The following is a 17,293-nucleotide window of genomic DNA, read 5'->3' as shown; positions in this document are numbered from 1 at the left end:
AGCACCTTCTGAGTGAAGATGTTTCTTTTAAATATTTCACCTTCACCTTTAACCCATGACCACTAGTCCCACCCAGGCTCAGTGGGAAAAACCTTCTTGCATCTACCCTATCTATACCTCTCATAGGAATAGTTGTTTAGGTATTATTATACAGGGGCATGGACCTGTTTAGGAAAGTTTCCTTAAGTTATACTGAAATAAACCTCCAGAGCATTGCGAACTAACCCTGCATGAGTGTTTCACCATCTCCGAGCCAGGCATGCATAACTGAATTGGACAGGAACACTGTTAAAGATGCATTGATCACCATTCGACGCCAGTGCACGTGGCTAGGTTCCTCCATGCAATGCCGTCTTCGGTTTGATTTGATTTGCTCTGCGTGAGAAGAAATAGCTGATAAACTGGATATAAAAAAGACTATGGGACATGGCAGTATCCCAGGTGAAATACTCAGGCCCTGTCCTCCAGAGGCACAGAGCTTTCAGCCAAGCTTTTCAAGAACAGATAAAATGCTGACAGCTGTCTAACTATATGGAAAAAATGCCCAAGAATGTCCTTTTCACAAAAGCAGGATGAATCTATTCTGAAACAAGAGAAAATCTGCAACTCAGCAGGCCAGGCAGCATCTATGGGAAAAAGTACTGTCAATGTTTCGGGCCGAAACCCTCCAGCAGGACTGGAGAAAAAAAAAAGCTAAGGAGTAGATTTGAAAGGTGGGGTAGGGGAGAGAGAAATACCAGGTATCGGTGAAATTTGGAGGGGGAACTAGGAAGTTGATTGGTGAAAGAGACTGAAGGCCATGGAAGAAAGAAGAAAGGGAGGGGGCAGAGGAGCACCAGAGGGAGGCGATGGGCAGGCATGAGGATAACTTGAGAGAGGGACAAGGGGATGGGAAATGGTGAGGTTGGAGGGGAGGTTGGAAGTTTGAGAAATCAATATTCATGCTATCGGGTTGGAGGCTACCCAAACAGAATATAAGGTGTTGTTCCTCCAACCTAATGTGTGTCCACAGTCAGCAATAACCCACTCTCCCGTGACCCTTTGGATTTCACCAAGGTCACTCAGCTCCATCTTCATCACAGCGTTAGCCAGACATGGATCAAACAGCTGAATTCCTGAGGTGACGCATGGGGGCTGGCTGCCTTTGACATCAAGATAACATCTAGCTATGTATGGCACCAAGTAGCATTTCCATGACTAAAGTCGTACCTCACAGAAAGGAAGATGGTTATGGTGGATGAAAGATAATAACTCCCAGCCTAGAACTTCCCTGTAGGAGTTCCTTAAGGCACTGACATATAGTAGACCTAACCAATTCCTTTATCATTAAAGCACATCTATAGAATATAGAACATAGAACATTACAGCACAATACAGGCCCTTCAGCTCACAATATTGTGCTGACTTTTTAACCTACTCTAAGATCAATCAAACCCTTCCCTCCTACAGAGCCCCCTATTTTTCCCCATCATCTATGTGCTTATCTAAGAGTTTCTTAAATGAACCCTAATGTGTCTGCCTTTACCACCATCCCTGGCAGAGCATTCCAAGCACCCACCAATCTAATAAAAAAACTTAACTCTGACTTCCCTCCTATATTTTCCTCGAAGCACATTAAAATTATGCTCCCTTGTATTAGCCACTTCCACCCTGGGAAAACATCCTTGGCTATCTATTCAATCTATGCATCTTGTATACCTCTATCAAGTCTCCTCTCATTCTCCTTCACTCTAATGAAAAAGCCCTCGGTCACTCAACCTATCCCCGTAAGATGTGCCCTCTAATTCAGGCAGCATCCTGGTTAATCTCCTCTGTGCCCTCTTTAAAACTCCCACATCCTTCCAATGATGAGGTGACCAGAACTGAACAATGCATTTCAAGTGTGGTCTAACTAGGGTTTTATAGAACTGCAATGTTACCTCTCAGCTCTTGAACTCAGTCGCTCAGGTGATGAAGGCCAACACACCATGTGCCTTCTTAGCCACCCTATCAACTTGCGCAGATCTATGGACATGGGCTCCTAGATCCCTCTGTTTCTCCACACTTCTAAGAATCCTGCTATTAACTCTGTATTCTGCCTCCAAATTTGGCCTTCCAAAGTTAATCACTTCACGTATGATGAAAGACTGGTGAACCCTCAGGTGCCGATGCTGCTCTTATCCGTCTCAAGCTCTACATATCAAAACAGCAGCCCCGCCCCAGTTAACCACCTCCCTCAGAACTCCAGATTCCAGTGCCTGATTGCTTCAACAGATCACCAACCTGGTGCTGCAAGTTTCTGTCCCAGTGTGTCTTACACTTGGAGCTGCAGCCATCTCTCTAATCTGTGCACTGAGACAAGATCACCTTCCATCATTTCTCTCTTGACTGGGCAAGATCTGACCTCGGCCACTACTGACTGGGAGAATTACATCACTGAGAAGCGCTGGGTTTTTGACCATCTGAGAAGTGGAAGGGAAGCAGCAGATTGGATACTTCACCTGCGTCAAAGCTCATGCTCTGCGCCGGAATACACCATTAAGTTCAGAACCCTCTTGGCAGGTTGGAGTTGAAATGTGGAGCTGGCTCATTACCATCTCAGCCTCTCAAAGTGCTTGAAAAATGAGCTGTCTGTCCAGGAGTCACCTCAAAAACCTCATCACCCTGGCCCTATGAATTGACAAGCATCTTATGAAACAACCCACCAGATCACCAGCCAGAACCCCAGTTCCTTTTCCAGAGATATTTCAGGCTGCAAGACCCTCATGAGCAATGCCTCCAGAATTCATGCAGTTTGGGAGAGCTCCATTAACCCTTCAAGAGCTTGAGCATCATTACAGAAACAACTTATGTGCTTACGGTGGAGCAGCCGATCACCCATGCATCAAATGCCTTCTGTGTCCATCAGTTGGCATTGCCAGGTAGAGATGGGGTACTTTCTATCTGATAATCATTCCGCCCCCACCAATGGCCCCTCGTTCTAGCACCATAGCCCGATTCACTGTCTCTGTCCTCCTCCATACCATGATGGCTTTAAACGCACAGGAGGTTCTGGTGGGTTCTGGCACAGCGAGAAACTTCCTGGACTGGTCTCAGTGTGTGCAGGTTGGACTCCTTACCAAGCCTGTCTCTCACCCCTTCTGCATTACGGCCATTGATATATGCCCCAGGATGGTCAGAGCACGTGCATCGCTTATACATATGTAGATCAGAAAGCACTGAAATCCCATCCACTTTCTCCTGATCGACTCACCCAACACTCCCCTCATCTTGGGTTACCCCTGGGCTCTCCACTCACGACCCTCACTTTACCTGGTCATCCAGTTCACGACTGAGTTGGGAACCCACCTGCCTGCAACCTCAGCTGACCTCATTCCATAAATCAATAAAGGCAAACCCTCAACCTCACCAATCTCCCACAGGAACACCGCGACTTAGCCATCTCCTTCAGTAAAAGGGAAGCCAGCACACTAACGCCTCACAGACCACATCACTGTGCAATCGACCTACTCCCGAGCAACGTCCCTCCCCAAGGCCGCCTGTTCTCCCCCTCCCCTCCTGAGACCCAAACCATGAATGGCTACATTGATGAAGTGCTACAGCTCAGCTTCATTCGACCATCCTAGTCCCTAGCCAATGCAGGGTTCTTCTTGGTCAAAAACAAAGATGGGTGTGTTCATCCCTACTGTGGACTCAATCAAATCACAATTGAAAACCGCTACACTCTTCTTTTGATGGATAGCATATTTGAAATACTCCATGGGACCCATATCTTCACCAAACTAAATCTATGGAGTGTGTACAATCTAATCCTCATCCTCCAGGGTATGAGTGGAAAACAGTGTTCATAACAACCATTGGCCACCACAACGTACTTGATGATGCCTTTTGGATCCAACAGTGCAGCCATTTTCTAAGCCTTCATTAATGAGTACCTTTGAGATATACTACAGAGGTATATGTGCATCTACCTCAACAACACTCTCATCTTCTCCAGGGACCCTCATGACCACTCTGTCATGGCCGATTAGTCCTTCAGCATCTCCTTTATAACCAACTGCATGTTAGAGAAATACCAGTTCCACTAGCCAGTCATTTCCTTCCTGGGTTACATCCCTCCACCCCAAGGCAAAATCATGGACAAAAAGAAAGTGCATACTGTTGTTGGTTGCCCCTGACCGTGCTCCCTCATACAGCTACAGTGTTTCTTGGGCTTCTCCAACTTCTACCGCTGCTTCAATAGAAACTACAGCCAAATTGCTGCTCCACTCACCTCCCTCACCAAATCACCTACCTCATGGATAATCTGGTCTGATGCCACGGACCACGCTTTTGAGAAGCTCGAGACGTTTCACAACCGTTCACATTCTCTACCATCCAGAACCCTCTGGGCCTTTTGCTGGAGAGGTAGATCCATCCGTTGTGGGCACCGGGGCCATTCTCTCCCAGCGAGAACTGGATGGGAAGACTCACCTTTGTGCCTTCGTCTCACACAAGTTCAACTCTACACAGTGCCATTACGGAGTAGGAGACAGGGAGCTGCTCACCATTAAATGGGCCTTGGAGGAATGGAGACATTGGCTGATGGGGTAATACTGAGCCCTTCCTGATCTGGACTGACCACCAGAACCTCATATCCATACAACAGACATTGCCAACTCAACCCACATCTGATTTGTAGGGTCTTCTTCTTTACCATCTCCTACTGGCACAGCTCCAAGAACGCCCTGTTGCAACAGTTCAGCCCAGCTGGAGTGGTGACCAACCCTCAAACCATCATTCTGTCCTCTCAGCTCCTTGCACCGATCATCTGTGACATTGATAAACCAGGCCCACCAGGCCCACCAGGCCCTACAGCACCAGGCTGCTCAAGACAACCACATGTACGTGGCGGTGACCATGCCCTCTGAGGCACTCACTCCATCAGCCCACCTCCCCCCCTCTTCAGCCATCTAGGTACACGGGGAACTCTGAATTTTTTATGACGCCAGTTCAGGTGACCCACTACGATTGCAGATACGTGTCTGTTTATTGCTGCCTGCTCTCAACATGCGCGGTCCAACTCCTCCAAACAGCAGCCCAATGGGCTCTTGCAGCCCCTACCAGTCCCTCAATGCCCATGGTCCCACATCATCATGGACTTCATCACAGGTTTGCTACATTCCAATGGGGCCACGATAATGATATTAGTGGTGGAATGGTTCTTCAAGACAGCCCACTTCATTGTCCTCCCCAAACTTCCCTCAGCCACTGAAACAGCAGACCGGTTCTCCAACGTGTAGTTTGCCTCCATGGTTTCCCTCAGGACATTGTGTTGGACTGAGGCCTTTAATTTATCTCCTGCTTTTGGCAAGCCTGCTGCTCTCTCCTCCGCACCTCAGTAAGTCTGTCCTCTGCCTATTATCTGACCAAAGATCAGTCAGAAAGAGTCAATCTGCAAGTGGAGAAGTTTCTGCGATGCTTCACTGCCTCTACACGTGGAAGAAGTATTTGTTCCGGGCTGAGCTGTCCTACAATCTGCACACCTCCTCTGACATAGGTATGTCACCCTTTGAACTGCTCCATGCCTACCAACCCCCACTGTACCCTGCATCAATCCAGTCACCTACCACCGTCCCTCAGGATCACACCTACCTTCCACGTGACCTGTCACAAGCCCGTTGTCCATGGACCACTCAATCCACCTGAGCCTGCATCTCCAGACCTTAGGATGCTGGAACGTGGTCCAGTATACACGGTTCACTGGTTGGTGGATTTATTTTGTGGATGGGGTGTGGAATACTTGGTTGACCTGGAAAGAGGAAATGTCTTGGGTGCCATCCAGTTTCATCTTGGATCCATCATTCATCAAGGAGTTCATCCTGCGTTGCCAGGAGCTGGGAGGGGGCATCCTGTCAGGCCTGTACTAGCAGGCACACCCCAGTCTCCACCCAGCTAACAGCAGTCACCTGCCACTCATTTCCAACTCGTCATCTGCAGCCTATTTAAAGCCAGCTCTGATCCACAATCCTTGTTCGCCATCTAACCATAACCAGTTGCTCCAAGCCTTCAGTTACCTTGTTATATTAAGTATACATTTCTCTTTTTTTTGTGGCCCCTCCTAGCTTGTTATTTTGCAGTTTATTAGCCAAGCCTCCTCACTGAAAGATATAGTGAAATGCATTGTTTTGCACCCAATCAAATCCGCGAGGATTACGCTGGGCAGCCTGCAAGTCTTTCCAAGTTTCTGGCGCCACCATAACATCTCCTGTACATCTAACCCTAACCCTAACAACTAACCCCTCCCACATATCTTTGGAATATGGGATGAAACAGAGCAACTGCAGGAAACCCATTCAATCATGGAAACTCTTTGCAGCCTGTGTGGGAATTAAATCCCAATTGGACACAGTAAAGTGATGTACTAACCGATACACGACTGTGCTGCCCCATGAAGTACCAGGAGGTGGAAACAATGGGCCAAATGAACTCTTTCGGCACTGCAAACTTCAGACCACCACAAGGTAGGACAAACTATTAAACATTGAACAACAAATGTGACAAGTTCACAAGTGAAGCAGGTTAACACCCTGCAATTGAGAATCCTCCATAGAGGGCTCTAGACTGACAAATATGTTTGTGTAGGGACCAATCTAACAGTTTGAAAAGGCCATAAGAAATATGAGCTAGCCATTTGCACTGCTTTCAACCCCACTTGTTCTCCTGCCTTCTCTCCATAACCTTACTAATCAAAAACCTTTCACCCTCCGCATCTACCAAATGATGTGTCCTCAACTGCCATCTGTGACAATGAACTCCACAGACTCACCACCCTCTGGCTAAACAAATTCCTCCTCATTTTTATTCTAAACTTATCACATCTGATAAAGAAGAAGAGGGAGTTGTATGACATGTATAGGAAGCAGGGAGTAAATAAGGAGTATAGAAGTGCAAGAAAATACTTAAGAAAGAAATCAGGAGGGCTAAAAGAAGACATGAGGTTGCCTTGGCAGTCAAAGTGAAGTATAATCTAAAGAGCTTTTACAGGTATATTAAGAGCAAAAGGATTGTAAGGGATAAAATTGGTCCTCTTGAAGATCAGAGTGGTCGGCTATGTGCAGAACCAAAGGAAATGGGGGAGATCTTAAACAGGATTTTTGCGTCTGTATTTACTAAGGAAACTGGCATGAAGTCTATGGAATTAAGGGAAACAAGTAGTGAGATCATGGAAACTGTACAGATCGAAAAGGAGGAGGTCCTTGCTGTCTTGAGGAAAATTAAAGTGGATAAATCCCCGGGACCTGACAGGGTGTTCCCTCGGACCTTGAAGGAGACTAGTGTTGAAATTGCAGGGGCCCTGGCAGAAATAACTAAAATGTCTCTGTCTACAGGTGAGGTGCCGGAGGATTGGAGAGTGTCTAATGTTGTTCCATTGTTTAAAAAAGGATCGAAAAGTAAACCGGGAAATTATAGGCCAGTAAGTTTAACGTCGGTAGTAGGTAAGTTATTGGAGGGAGTACTAAGAGACAGAATCTACAAGCATTTGGATAGACAGGGACTTATTAGGGAGAGTCAACATGGCTTTGTGCATGGTGGGTCATGTTTGACCAATCTATTGGAGTTTTTCGAGGAGGTTACCAGGAAAGTGGATGAAGGGAAGGCAGTGGATATTTTCTACATGGACTTCAGTAAGGCCTTTGACAAGGTCCCGCATGGGAGGTTAGTTAGGAAAATTCAGTCGCTAGGTATACATGGGGAGGTGGTAAATTGGATTAGACATTGGCTCAATGGAAGAAGCCAAAGAGTGGTAGTAGAGAATTGCTTCTCAGAGTGGAGGCCTGTGACTAGTGGTGTGCCACAGGGATCAGTGCTGGGTCCATTGTTATTTGTCATCTATATCAATGATCTGGATGATAATGTGGTAAATTGGATCCGCAAATTTGCTGATGATACAAAGGTTGGAGGAGTAGTAGACAGTGAGGAAGGTTTTCAGAGCCTGCAGAGGGATTTGGACCAGCTGGAAAAATGGGCTGAAAAATGGCAGATGGAGTTTAATACAGACAAGTGTGAGGTATTGCATATTGGAAGGACAAACCAAGGTAGAACATACAGGGTTAATGGTAAGGCACTGAGGAGTGCAGTGGAACAGAGGGACCTGGGAATACAGATACAAAATTCACTAAAAGTGGCGTCACAGGTAGATAGGGTCATAAAGAGAGCTTTTGGTACATTGGCCTTTATTAATCAAAGTATTGAGTATAAGAGCTGGAATGTTATGATGAGGTTGTATTAGGCATTGGTGAGGCCGAATCTGGAGTATTGTGTTCAGTTTTGGTCACCAATTTACAGGAAAGATATAAATAAGGTTGAAAGAGTGCAAAGAAGGTTTACAAGGATGTTGCCGAGACTTGAGAAACTGAGTTACAGAGAAAGGTTGAATAGGTTAGGACTTTATTCCCTGGAACGTAGAAGAATGAGGGGAGATTTGATAGAGGTAAATAAAATTATGATGGGTATAGATAGAGTGAATGCAAGCAGTCTTTTTCCACTGAGGCAAGGGGAGAAAAAAACCAAAGGACATGAGTTAAGGGTGAGGGGGGAAAAGTTTGAAGGGAACATTGTGGGGAGGGGGGCTTCACACAGAGAGTGGTGGGAGTATGGAATGAGCTGTCAGACGAGGTGGTAAATACGGGTTCTTTTTTAACACTTAAAAATAAATTGGACAGATACATGGATGGGAGGTGTATGAAGGGATATGGTCTGTGTGCAGGTCAGTGGGACTAGGCAGAAAATGGTTCGGCACAGCCAAGAAAGGCCAAAAGGCCTGTTTCTGTGCTGTAGTTTCTATGGTTCTATCTTTATGTCCTGGGCTCCATTAGCTGAGGATATCCCTTTAAGAATGCTTGAAATGAACTTGTCTGAGAGTAGGTATGGTGTGATGATGTCATCATTACAATGACAAATTCAATAACAAAAAGTACACTTGACTAGAGATTTGCCTTGAGTGTTCTCTGCCTCTATCCACTGGGATCACTGTATGTAAAATAAAATGTAATCTTAGTCCCTTTTGGGGACCTATTTCTCAATTTCAAACAATTGAGTTTAAAAACTGAATAATAAGTCTCCATTGTTAGGGTGAATACATATGCTACCATATTGACTAACTTCAGTTGGAGCTGTACTGCTTCCTGCTTTTTGTTTAGATGCATGAATAATTCTATTATCTTCATTATTTTAAACCTGCAGGGGATGTGAATTTCTGTTGCACTTGCACAGAATGTTCTGTGAAACAGATTTGCATGTGCAAGCAGAAACACTGAACAGTAAAACATTTTCCTTCAGCATGACCTGGCCTTTACATTTCTGCTCTTAGCCTCCTAAGTTATTCACATGATTGCCAACATAAGCTCCTAAATATAAGGGAAATAGAGAGAGTAAATACAGGCATGCTTTTTCCACCAAGTTCAGGTTCAAGATCAGTTTATTATCATTCAACCATACTCATGTATACTGCCAAACGAAACAACTGCACGCATGTATACCCCAAAATGAGACATGTATACTGCCAAACGAAACAATACTCCACTGGACAAGGTGCACAACACAGTACCTATAACTCACATACACACACACACACATACACACAAAGTAATATTACTATTAGTGAATTAACAAATAACAAGGTGCATTTATGACACAAGTTTAAAAAAAAGTAAAAAGTATGATGCTACTGGTACTTCATAAGCGATGAGATTGTTTGGAGTTCAGTCGTCTCTGGGAGACAAAGCTGTTTCCCATCATAACAGTTCTTGTTTTAATGCTACATTACCATCTGCCTGATGATAGGGGGGTCAGGGATTGTCAGATGAATGGGCGGGATCATTGACAATGCTAAAGGCACTGTGTATGCAGTGCTCCTGATAAATGCCTTTGAATGGCGCACCAGAGACCCGAATGTGTGTCTCAGCAGTCCCCTCAAGCCTTTGTGGGGACTTACGGTAAGATACCTTGTAATTCCCATACAAGATAGTGATGCAGCTCATCAGGACACCCTCGATGGTGATCCTGTGAAACTTAATTAGAATGGGGAGGGGCGAGGGCCTCACCTGACTCAGTCTGCTCATGAAGGAGGAGATGCTGCTGTGCTTTCTTGACCAAAGAGGTGTTGAGGGAGCAGGGGACATCATCTATTATATGCACTCCCAGAAACTTGGTGCTCCTAACTCTCTCCACAGAGGAGCCGTTTATGTGCAGTGAGGAGTGGTCAGCCTGAAGCTTCCTGAAGGCAACAGTTATCTTTTCGATCTTATCCATGTTGAAACTCAAGTTGTGTTCAAACCATTCCATCAGCCGCTCTTCCTCCTCTCTGTATGCCATCTCATCCTCATCGTTGAGGAGACCAACCACTCTTGTGTCATCAACAAACTTGGTGATTCAGTTTGAAATGGATCTGACAGTACAGTCCTGCACCAGCAGCAGGCTGAGCATGCAACCCTGCGCGGTTGGGGGCACCCATGACAGAGATAGAGATGTTTCTACCAACACGAACTGACTGTGGCCTTTCTGTCAGGATGTCCAAGATCCGGTTACAGAGAGAAGTGTTGAGACCCAACGAGGACAGTTTACCCACCAGCTTCTGAGGGGTAATCATGTTAAATGCCAAGCTGAAGTTGATAAACAGCATCCTGATGTATGAAGCACCATTTTCCAGGTGGAACAGGATGGATTGGAGGACAGAGGCTAAGGCATCATCAGTGGATCGATTTGAGGAATACCATAGAACCATAGAACATTACAGCACAGAAACAGGCCTTTTGGCCCTTCTAAACCGGGAAGGATCCAATGTAGCAGGATGATGGGATTCAATGCGATCTATAACCAGCCGCTGAAAGCACTCATGATTGTCAAAGTCATTGCCTCTGGGCGGTAGTCATTAAGGCAGGTTGCTGTCATCCTCTTGGGCACCAGGATGATGATGGCCACATTGAAGCCTGACGGGACACTGAACTTTTCCAGAGAGATGTTAAAGATGTCTGTTAGAGCCTCCGTTAACTGGCTGCTCTGGGAATTGACTCTGCCTAGGGTCTTTCTCACATCAGCTGTTTCGAAAAGAGTGCCTGGTCCTCACCGGCATATTGTTCTGTGCATCAAACTGAACGTAAAAAACACTCAGCCCATCAGGAAGGGAGGAATTGCTTTTGTTGATGCGCAGGATGGACTTGTAGTCTGTTATGTTCTGAATGCCTTATCACATATGCCCCATGAATCTGGTGTTACGGAAATGGCTATACTCTCGTTTGCCTTCCTGATGGCATAGGAAAGCATAGCTCTTGTTGACCTGAGAGCTATCTTTTTCCCCATCTCTCACCCACGTTCAGATCTCTGCTGTCAGCCATGGCTTCTGACTTGCCCTCACATAGCCGTGTTTAGTGACATCCTCAGTGCAGTTCTCCACATAGCCAGACACAGGTCTCCCATATTCATCAACATTAATGCGATGGTTGTAGGTAGCTGCCTCCCTGAACACGTTCCAGTCCATGTTTTCAAAACAGTCCCTCAGTGCTGAGGTTGGTCCTTCTGGTGAGGTCTTTATCTCCCTTTAAACCGCTTGACTTGTTTAATCAATGGTCTGCATACAGGAATTAGCGTGACAGATAAGTGGCCAGAGTATCCAAGGTGGAGGTGGGGAGCAGCTTTGTATGCACCAGGGATGTCGGTATGAGGATAGGATTGTCGGGTGGCTTGGCTTGAAGGGCCAGAGAAGCCTACTCCGCTGTATGTCATAAAACAATAAATGATAAATAATGGCTTCTCACCTCTGGTGGCAAAGTCAACATGCTGACTAGGCAAGGCAGTGTTTAAGTAAGCATGGTTGAAGTCATCAGAAACAATAAAGAAATTATCGGGATGCGTGGATTGGAAGTCACTGATGACGTCATAGAGCTGACGCAGTGCTTACCCAGCATTAGTATGAGGGCGGGGGGGGGCGGTGCGGGGTTGATGTATACAGACACGATCAAGATAGCAGTGAATCCCTCAGTAACTTCACTAGTAAGAACTCTACCAGAGGCAAACAGTGGCTTGTCACTACCAGAGTATTCACACATCAATTCCTATTAGCATAGGTACGTAGTGCCCACCTCTACCTCAGGTTTGCCAGAGATAATGGGAATTCTGCCAGTCCGAAAAGAGACCAAACCCTCTAGCTGGATGGTCCCTTCAGGGATGGTGTCCTGGAGCCACATTTCCATCAGAATGAGCATGCAGCTGTCTTTCATTTCACGCTGATTCAGTCTCAGACGTAGGTAATCTAGTTTATTTTCAGGCGATTGAATGTTTGAAAGCGGGGAGAGCTGGCATGCAGGGTTTCAGCTTTAGTCTTGCATGAAATCCAGTGCGCTTTCCACACTTCCCTTTGCTTGCACACTGCTTCCAAAGCCTTCTCCACAGGGTGGCTGTAGCAGGCGATGACACAGTACTCACTAAACCCATGCTGCAGAGCTGAAGTGCTATCCAGCTACTCACCAGTGAGGTCGACTAGCAGTACTTGGTGTTCTTAATATCCTGCAGTGTCTTGTGATCGTAAGAAAGGTGTAAAGGATGAACAATTACACCATTAGTTGGAGCTGGAGTGACCGCTGCAACTGGGTGTGTCGCCATCTTGCACACAAAGAAAACCCTGTACCGAGGTTGGGTGAGACTAGAACAAGAGGTCATGGATTAAGGGTGAAAGGTAAAATGTTTAAGGTGAGCATGACGGGGAGCTTCTTCATTCAGAGCATAGTGCCAGCGAAAGTGGTGGATGCAAGTTAGACTTCAAAATTTAAGAGAAATTTGCATAGGGATATGGACGAATGGGGTATAGAAGGCCATGGTCCTGATGCGGGTCGATTGGACTAGACAGAATAATATTTCGGCATGGACTAGATGGGCCGAAGAACTTGTTTCTGTGCTTTAGTGTTCTATGTCTGGATGACTAATGATCATGTGTAAAGAATTCCAAAGGTTCACCACCTTATGGGAAAAGAGATCTCTTCTTATCTGTCTTGAGCAGCCGACACCATTATTTTGAGGCTGTGACCATTGATTATAGACCCTCAGACACAAACGTCCTGTCTCATATTTGAGAAACTTCGCAAGAATTTTGTTTGTTTCAACATGAGATCAGCTCACATTCTTCTAACCTCAAGAGAGTACAAGACAGCAGTTGGAAAATTTAACTTCAAATAAGTAATTCTGGAATAAAAAGAAAATGTATCAATATTAGTGGCTGTGTAGCATGTTAGGCCTATTCCCATTGGAGAGTAGAAGAATGAGAAGAGATTGTGTCCATATATGTAAGACCCTGGTGGGATTGGCAGCCTGGATGATGTTTCTATTGTGGAGGTCTCTGGAACTTGAGACTATTATGGTCAAATAACAAGTCACCAATGTAAGGTGGAAGAAAGTGGGACTCTAGGGTATAGGACAAGATTTGAGCAACCGCGATTTTATTGGTTAGTGGAACAAGTTCAAGGTGATGATCAGCCTATTCCTGCTCCTATCTCCTATTCTATGGTCTTACAAATTGTTATTAAGACCCAGCAGATTCATTCAGTTCTTTCAGGTCCATCCTTACCCAATTGTTTATATATCTGGTTGACATATAACTGCTTTCTGAATTGACCCCAGTTTGGTAATGACCATTGACCTATTCCTACAAAGCACACATCCCATGAATAAATGGATCCAAAAGGAATTGTGACGTGGATAGATAATGAGAATGAGATGGATTGAGTGGAGGGCAGCGCAGTAGCACAGCGATTAACGTAATGCTATTATAGTGCCAGCAGTAAGGTCAAGTTTTGATTTCCGCCACTGTCTGTATGTTCTCCCTGTGACCATGGGGGTTTCCTCTGGGTGCTACGGTTTTACTCCCAAGTTCCAAAGACGTACGGGTTAGGATTAGTAAATTGTCGGCATGCTATGCCGCCATCGGAAGAGCGGCAACACTTGAGGGATGCCCAGCACAATCCTTGCTAATTTGATTTGAAGCAAATGACACTGTTCACCATATGTTTTGAAGTACAGGTGATAAATAAAGACAATCTCTAATCTTTAATAGGTGCCTAATTGCCAGCATAGACTTGGTGGGCCAAAGGGTCTGTTTCAAAACTGTACAACTCAATGACATCTTCATTTGTTCTTCTTCCCCACTTTTTTATCTTCTTGTAATTTTCTAAAATAGCTGGTGAAGAATATTTGGTTACAATCTGCTGATTTCTGGAAATACAGTAAGTTTAAGTTCAAGTTTAACTGTTATTCAACTATACAGATAAATACAGCAAATGAAATAGCATTCCTCTGGGTCCAAGGTGCAAAACACCATACAAACAATCACACGCAGTACATATAATTATGATAGCAGAAAAACAAACAACTACAAAAGAAAATATAAAAAATATAGCCCATGTTTTTGAATGTCATGGCCTATGGATTGATATGGATGTTGTCCCGGAGCCATGTTTCTGCAAAGCAAGCCCGTAGCAGTTCCTCATCTTGCACAAGAACAGTCACAAATGAATGCAGTCCAGCTTGTCATTCACTGACTGAACGCTGGAGAGCAACAACAATGGGAGGGACCAGCGTGGAATCTAACAGCACGCATCCGGCTCTGGCATCTCCTTCTCTGGTGGCTGCCACAGATGACCCTGAGACATGTCCATGCAACAACCAAGGCAATGCAGCTCCCCCACTGTTGGTCTCGAAATGATCCAGAGAATCGGACTCACTGTATTCTACATTACCAAAGTCCAACAGCATCGTGCAATCACAACAAAAGTTCAAAGTGCAAAGTAAACTTTATTATCAGAGTATATACATGTCACCACATACCACAATGAGATTCTTCTTCCTGTGGGCAGACTTAGCAAAGCTATAGAAGAGTAACTGTAAATGTCCAAGACAATCACCCACACTATCCGTTAGATCTGCGTGCAGCCTCTGACATCTTCTTCCGAGGGTGGCTGGAACAGGCTGCAACATGATGTGCAACAAGTGCAGCTCCAGTGCTGCCCAGCATCTTGCTAGTAGGGTGGAGCTGCAGAACTTGGTGTTCTGAATATCCAGCAGTGCCTTTAGTCATGAAAAAGAACATAAGAAACATAAGAAATAGGAGCAGGAGTCGGCCATCTGGCCCGTCAAGCCTGCTCTGGAATTCAATAAGATCAAGGCTGATCTGGCCATGGACTCATCTCCACCTCCCTGCCTTTTCCCCATAACCCTTAATTCCCCCACTATGCAAAAATCTAGTCTTAAATATATTTACTGAGGTGGCCTCCTCTGCTTCATTGGGCAGAGAATTCCATACATTCACCACTCTCTGGGAAAAGCAGTTCCTCCTCATCTCTGTCCTAAATCTACTCCCCCAGGTCTTGAGGCTATGAAAAGGACATAAAAGACGAAAAGTTACAGCTTTGTTTGGACCCAGAGAGGCCACTGTGTCTGAGAGTGCCGCCATTTTACCAGAATCCAATGCCATTTCTTACTGAAGTAACATCGATGATATCGTCTTGACCCACACTGACATGCAATTTTGGGCTACCTCAGCTCCAGCATTCTCCTGGAAGAGTTACCGATGACTCTTATTTCTAATTTGGACATTGATTCTGACTTTGGAGCCGGAATGATTCAGAATCTCACTTTTATTTTTGACTTTTTCTTACAGAACCAGGAGAGGACCAAAAGGGGCGGAGCGCCAGCACTGAACCATTGCCAAAGGCGGAAAGCCGAGAGAAAGGGGCTCATGGTGCTTCAGGAGAACCAATCAAATCTCAGGAATGGGATGGTAGCCCTGGACCACCAGCACCAGTGAGCAGTCGAATGGGAAGGTCCTCAGTTAGCCCAACTCTGTTAGCAGGGCACAACAGTTCAGACACCATACGTCAAGGTAACTAAATAATTGTCAAACCCAGTGCTCACCATAATGTGAATTTAACTAAAGCAAACACAGGAAATGCTGGGAACAGCCAGAAGGTCAGGCAACATCTACAGAGGGTAAAACAGAGTCAACATTTCAGTTCAAGGATCATTTGTCCGAACTGGATGAGTTGAGAAAAGCTGCATGTTGTTTGGTTGGGAGGAAGGGGAGAGTGGGAGAGAACTGTGATGGGGTGAAGTGAAGATTTTTTTAAAAATCATGTATGGGAGCATCCCTGGTGCAAGAAACCTGAGGTAATGTTACAAGCGGATGAGCATCCATTAGAACTGGTCAATTTTGACACAATCAGGTAACACGGCCTCGTCAGCTCTTGAGATCTCCCATCAACTGTCACCAACCTCATAGTTCCCTTACTCTGTACTGCTTGTTTCTACCTCCTACCCAAGATTCACAACCTGACTGTCCTGGTAGATCCATTGTTTCTACCAGCTCTTGCCCAACTGATCTCATGTCTATCTACCTCAACTCCATTCTATTCCCCTTAGTTCAGTCCCTTCCCACCTACAATACATCCTTGACACTTCACATGCTTTTGATCTCCTCAATAACTTTCAGTTTCCTGGGCCCTGACCGCCACATTTTCATCCAGTCCCTCTACAATTATATCCCCTCTCAAGAAGGCCTTCAAGCTCTTCACTGCTTTCTCAACAATAGCCCAACCAGTTCCCCTTCACCACCACCCTCTTCAGCCTAGACTGAACTGGTCCTCACCCTCAACAATTTCTCATTCAGCTCCTCCCAATTTCTCCAAACACAAGTGGTTGTCATGGGCACCTGCATGGGCTCCAGCTGTGCCTGCATTTTCATTGTCTATGTGGACCAGTCCATGTCCCAAGCCTTCATTGGTAATGCTCCCCAACTCTTTTGGTGCACCATTAACAACTGCATTAGTGCTGCTTCATGCACCCATGCTGTGCTTATCAATTTCTTTTCTTTTCAAATCTTTTTATTGTTATATTATACAAAAGAAATAACACGACTACATTGAAGTAACAACACTTACAATGTCTCAAAAAAGACTATCTTAAAGATTGAAAAAAAATTGTGATAACAAAAAAAACCTACTAAGCAGAAAAAGTGGGGAAAAAACCCCATTAGGTGTACAACCCCAGAGCCATGCGTCATACAAAAAGCTTCTAAAAATAAACATCAAACTGCCAGCGAGAGAAGAAAATATACCAAAAAGTTTACAAATAGATCATGGAAAAAAATCTATCAATTAGCTCAAATGATAATAATGAGCAAATAAGCCCCATCTTTTCTCAAAATCAAATAAAGGTTCAAAGGTTCGACTTATAATTTTCTCCAAACTAAAACATAGCATCAGTTGAGAGAACCATTGTGACAAAGTGGGAG

The 17,293-nt window shown here is 45.1% G+C and overlaps 1 protein-coding gene across 1 annotated transcript in view; it reads left to right on the top strand.

The window, feature by feature from the left end:
• The window catches only part of nyap2a (neuronal tyrosine-phosphorylated phosphoinositide-3-kinase adaptor 2a), a 219,428-nt gene that overhangs the window by 137,395 nt on the left and 64,740 nt on the right, over positions 1 to 17,293 (top strand). Inside the window, exon 5 of the mRNA XM_063044831.1 lies at positions 15,665 to 15,886. Coding sequence (XP_062900901.1) covers positions 15,665 to 15,886 — 222 coding nt within the window. The remainder of the gene's footprint in view (positions 1 to 15,664; positions 15,887 to 17,293) is intronic.

This window comes from Mobula hypostoma, chromosome 4, assembly GCF_963921235.1.
Source record: "Mobula hypostoma chromosome 4, sMobHyp1.1, whole genome shotgun sequence".
Classification (NCBI taxonomy): domain Eukaryota; kingdom Metazoa; phylum Chordata; class Chondrichthyes; order Myliobatiformes; family Myliobatidae; genus Mobula; species Mobula hypostoma.
Note: the sequence above shows the minus strand (reverse complement) of the source record. Positions and strands in the feature narration are given on the sequence as shown.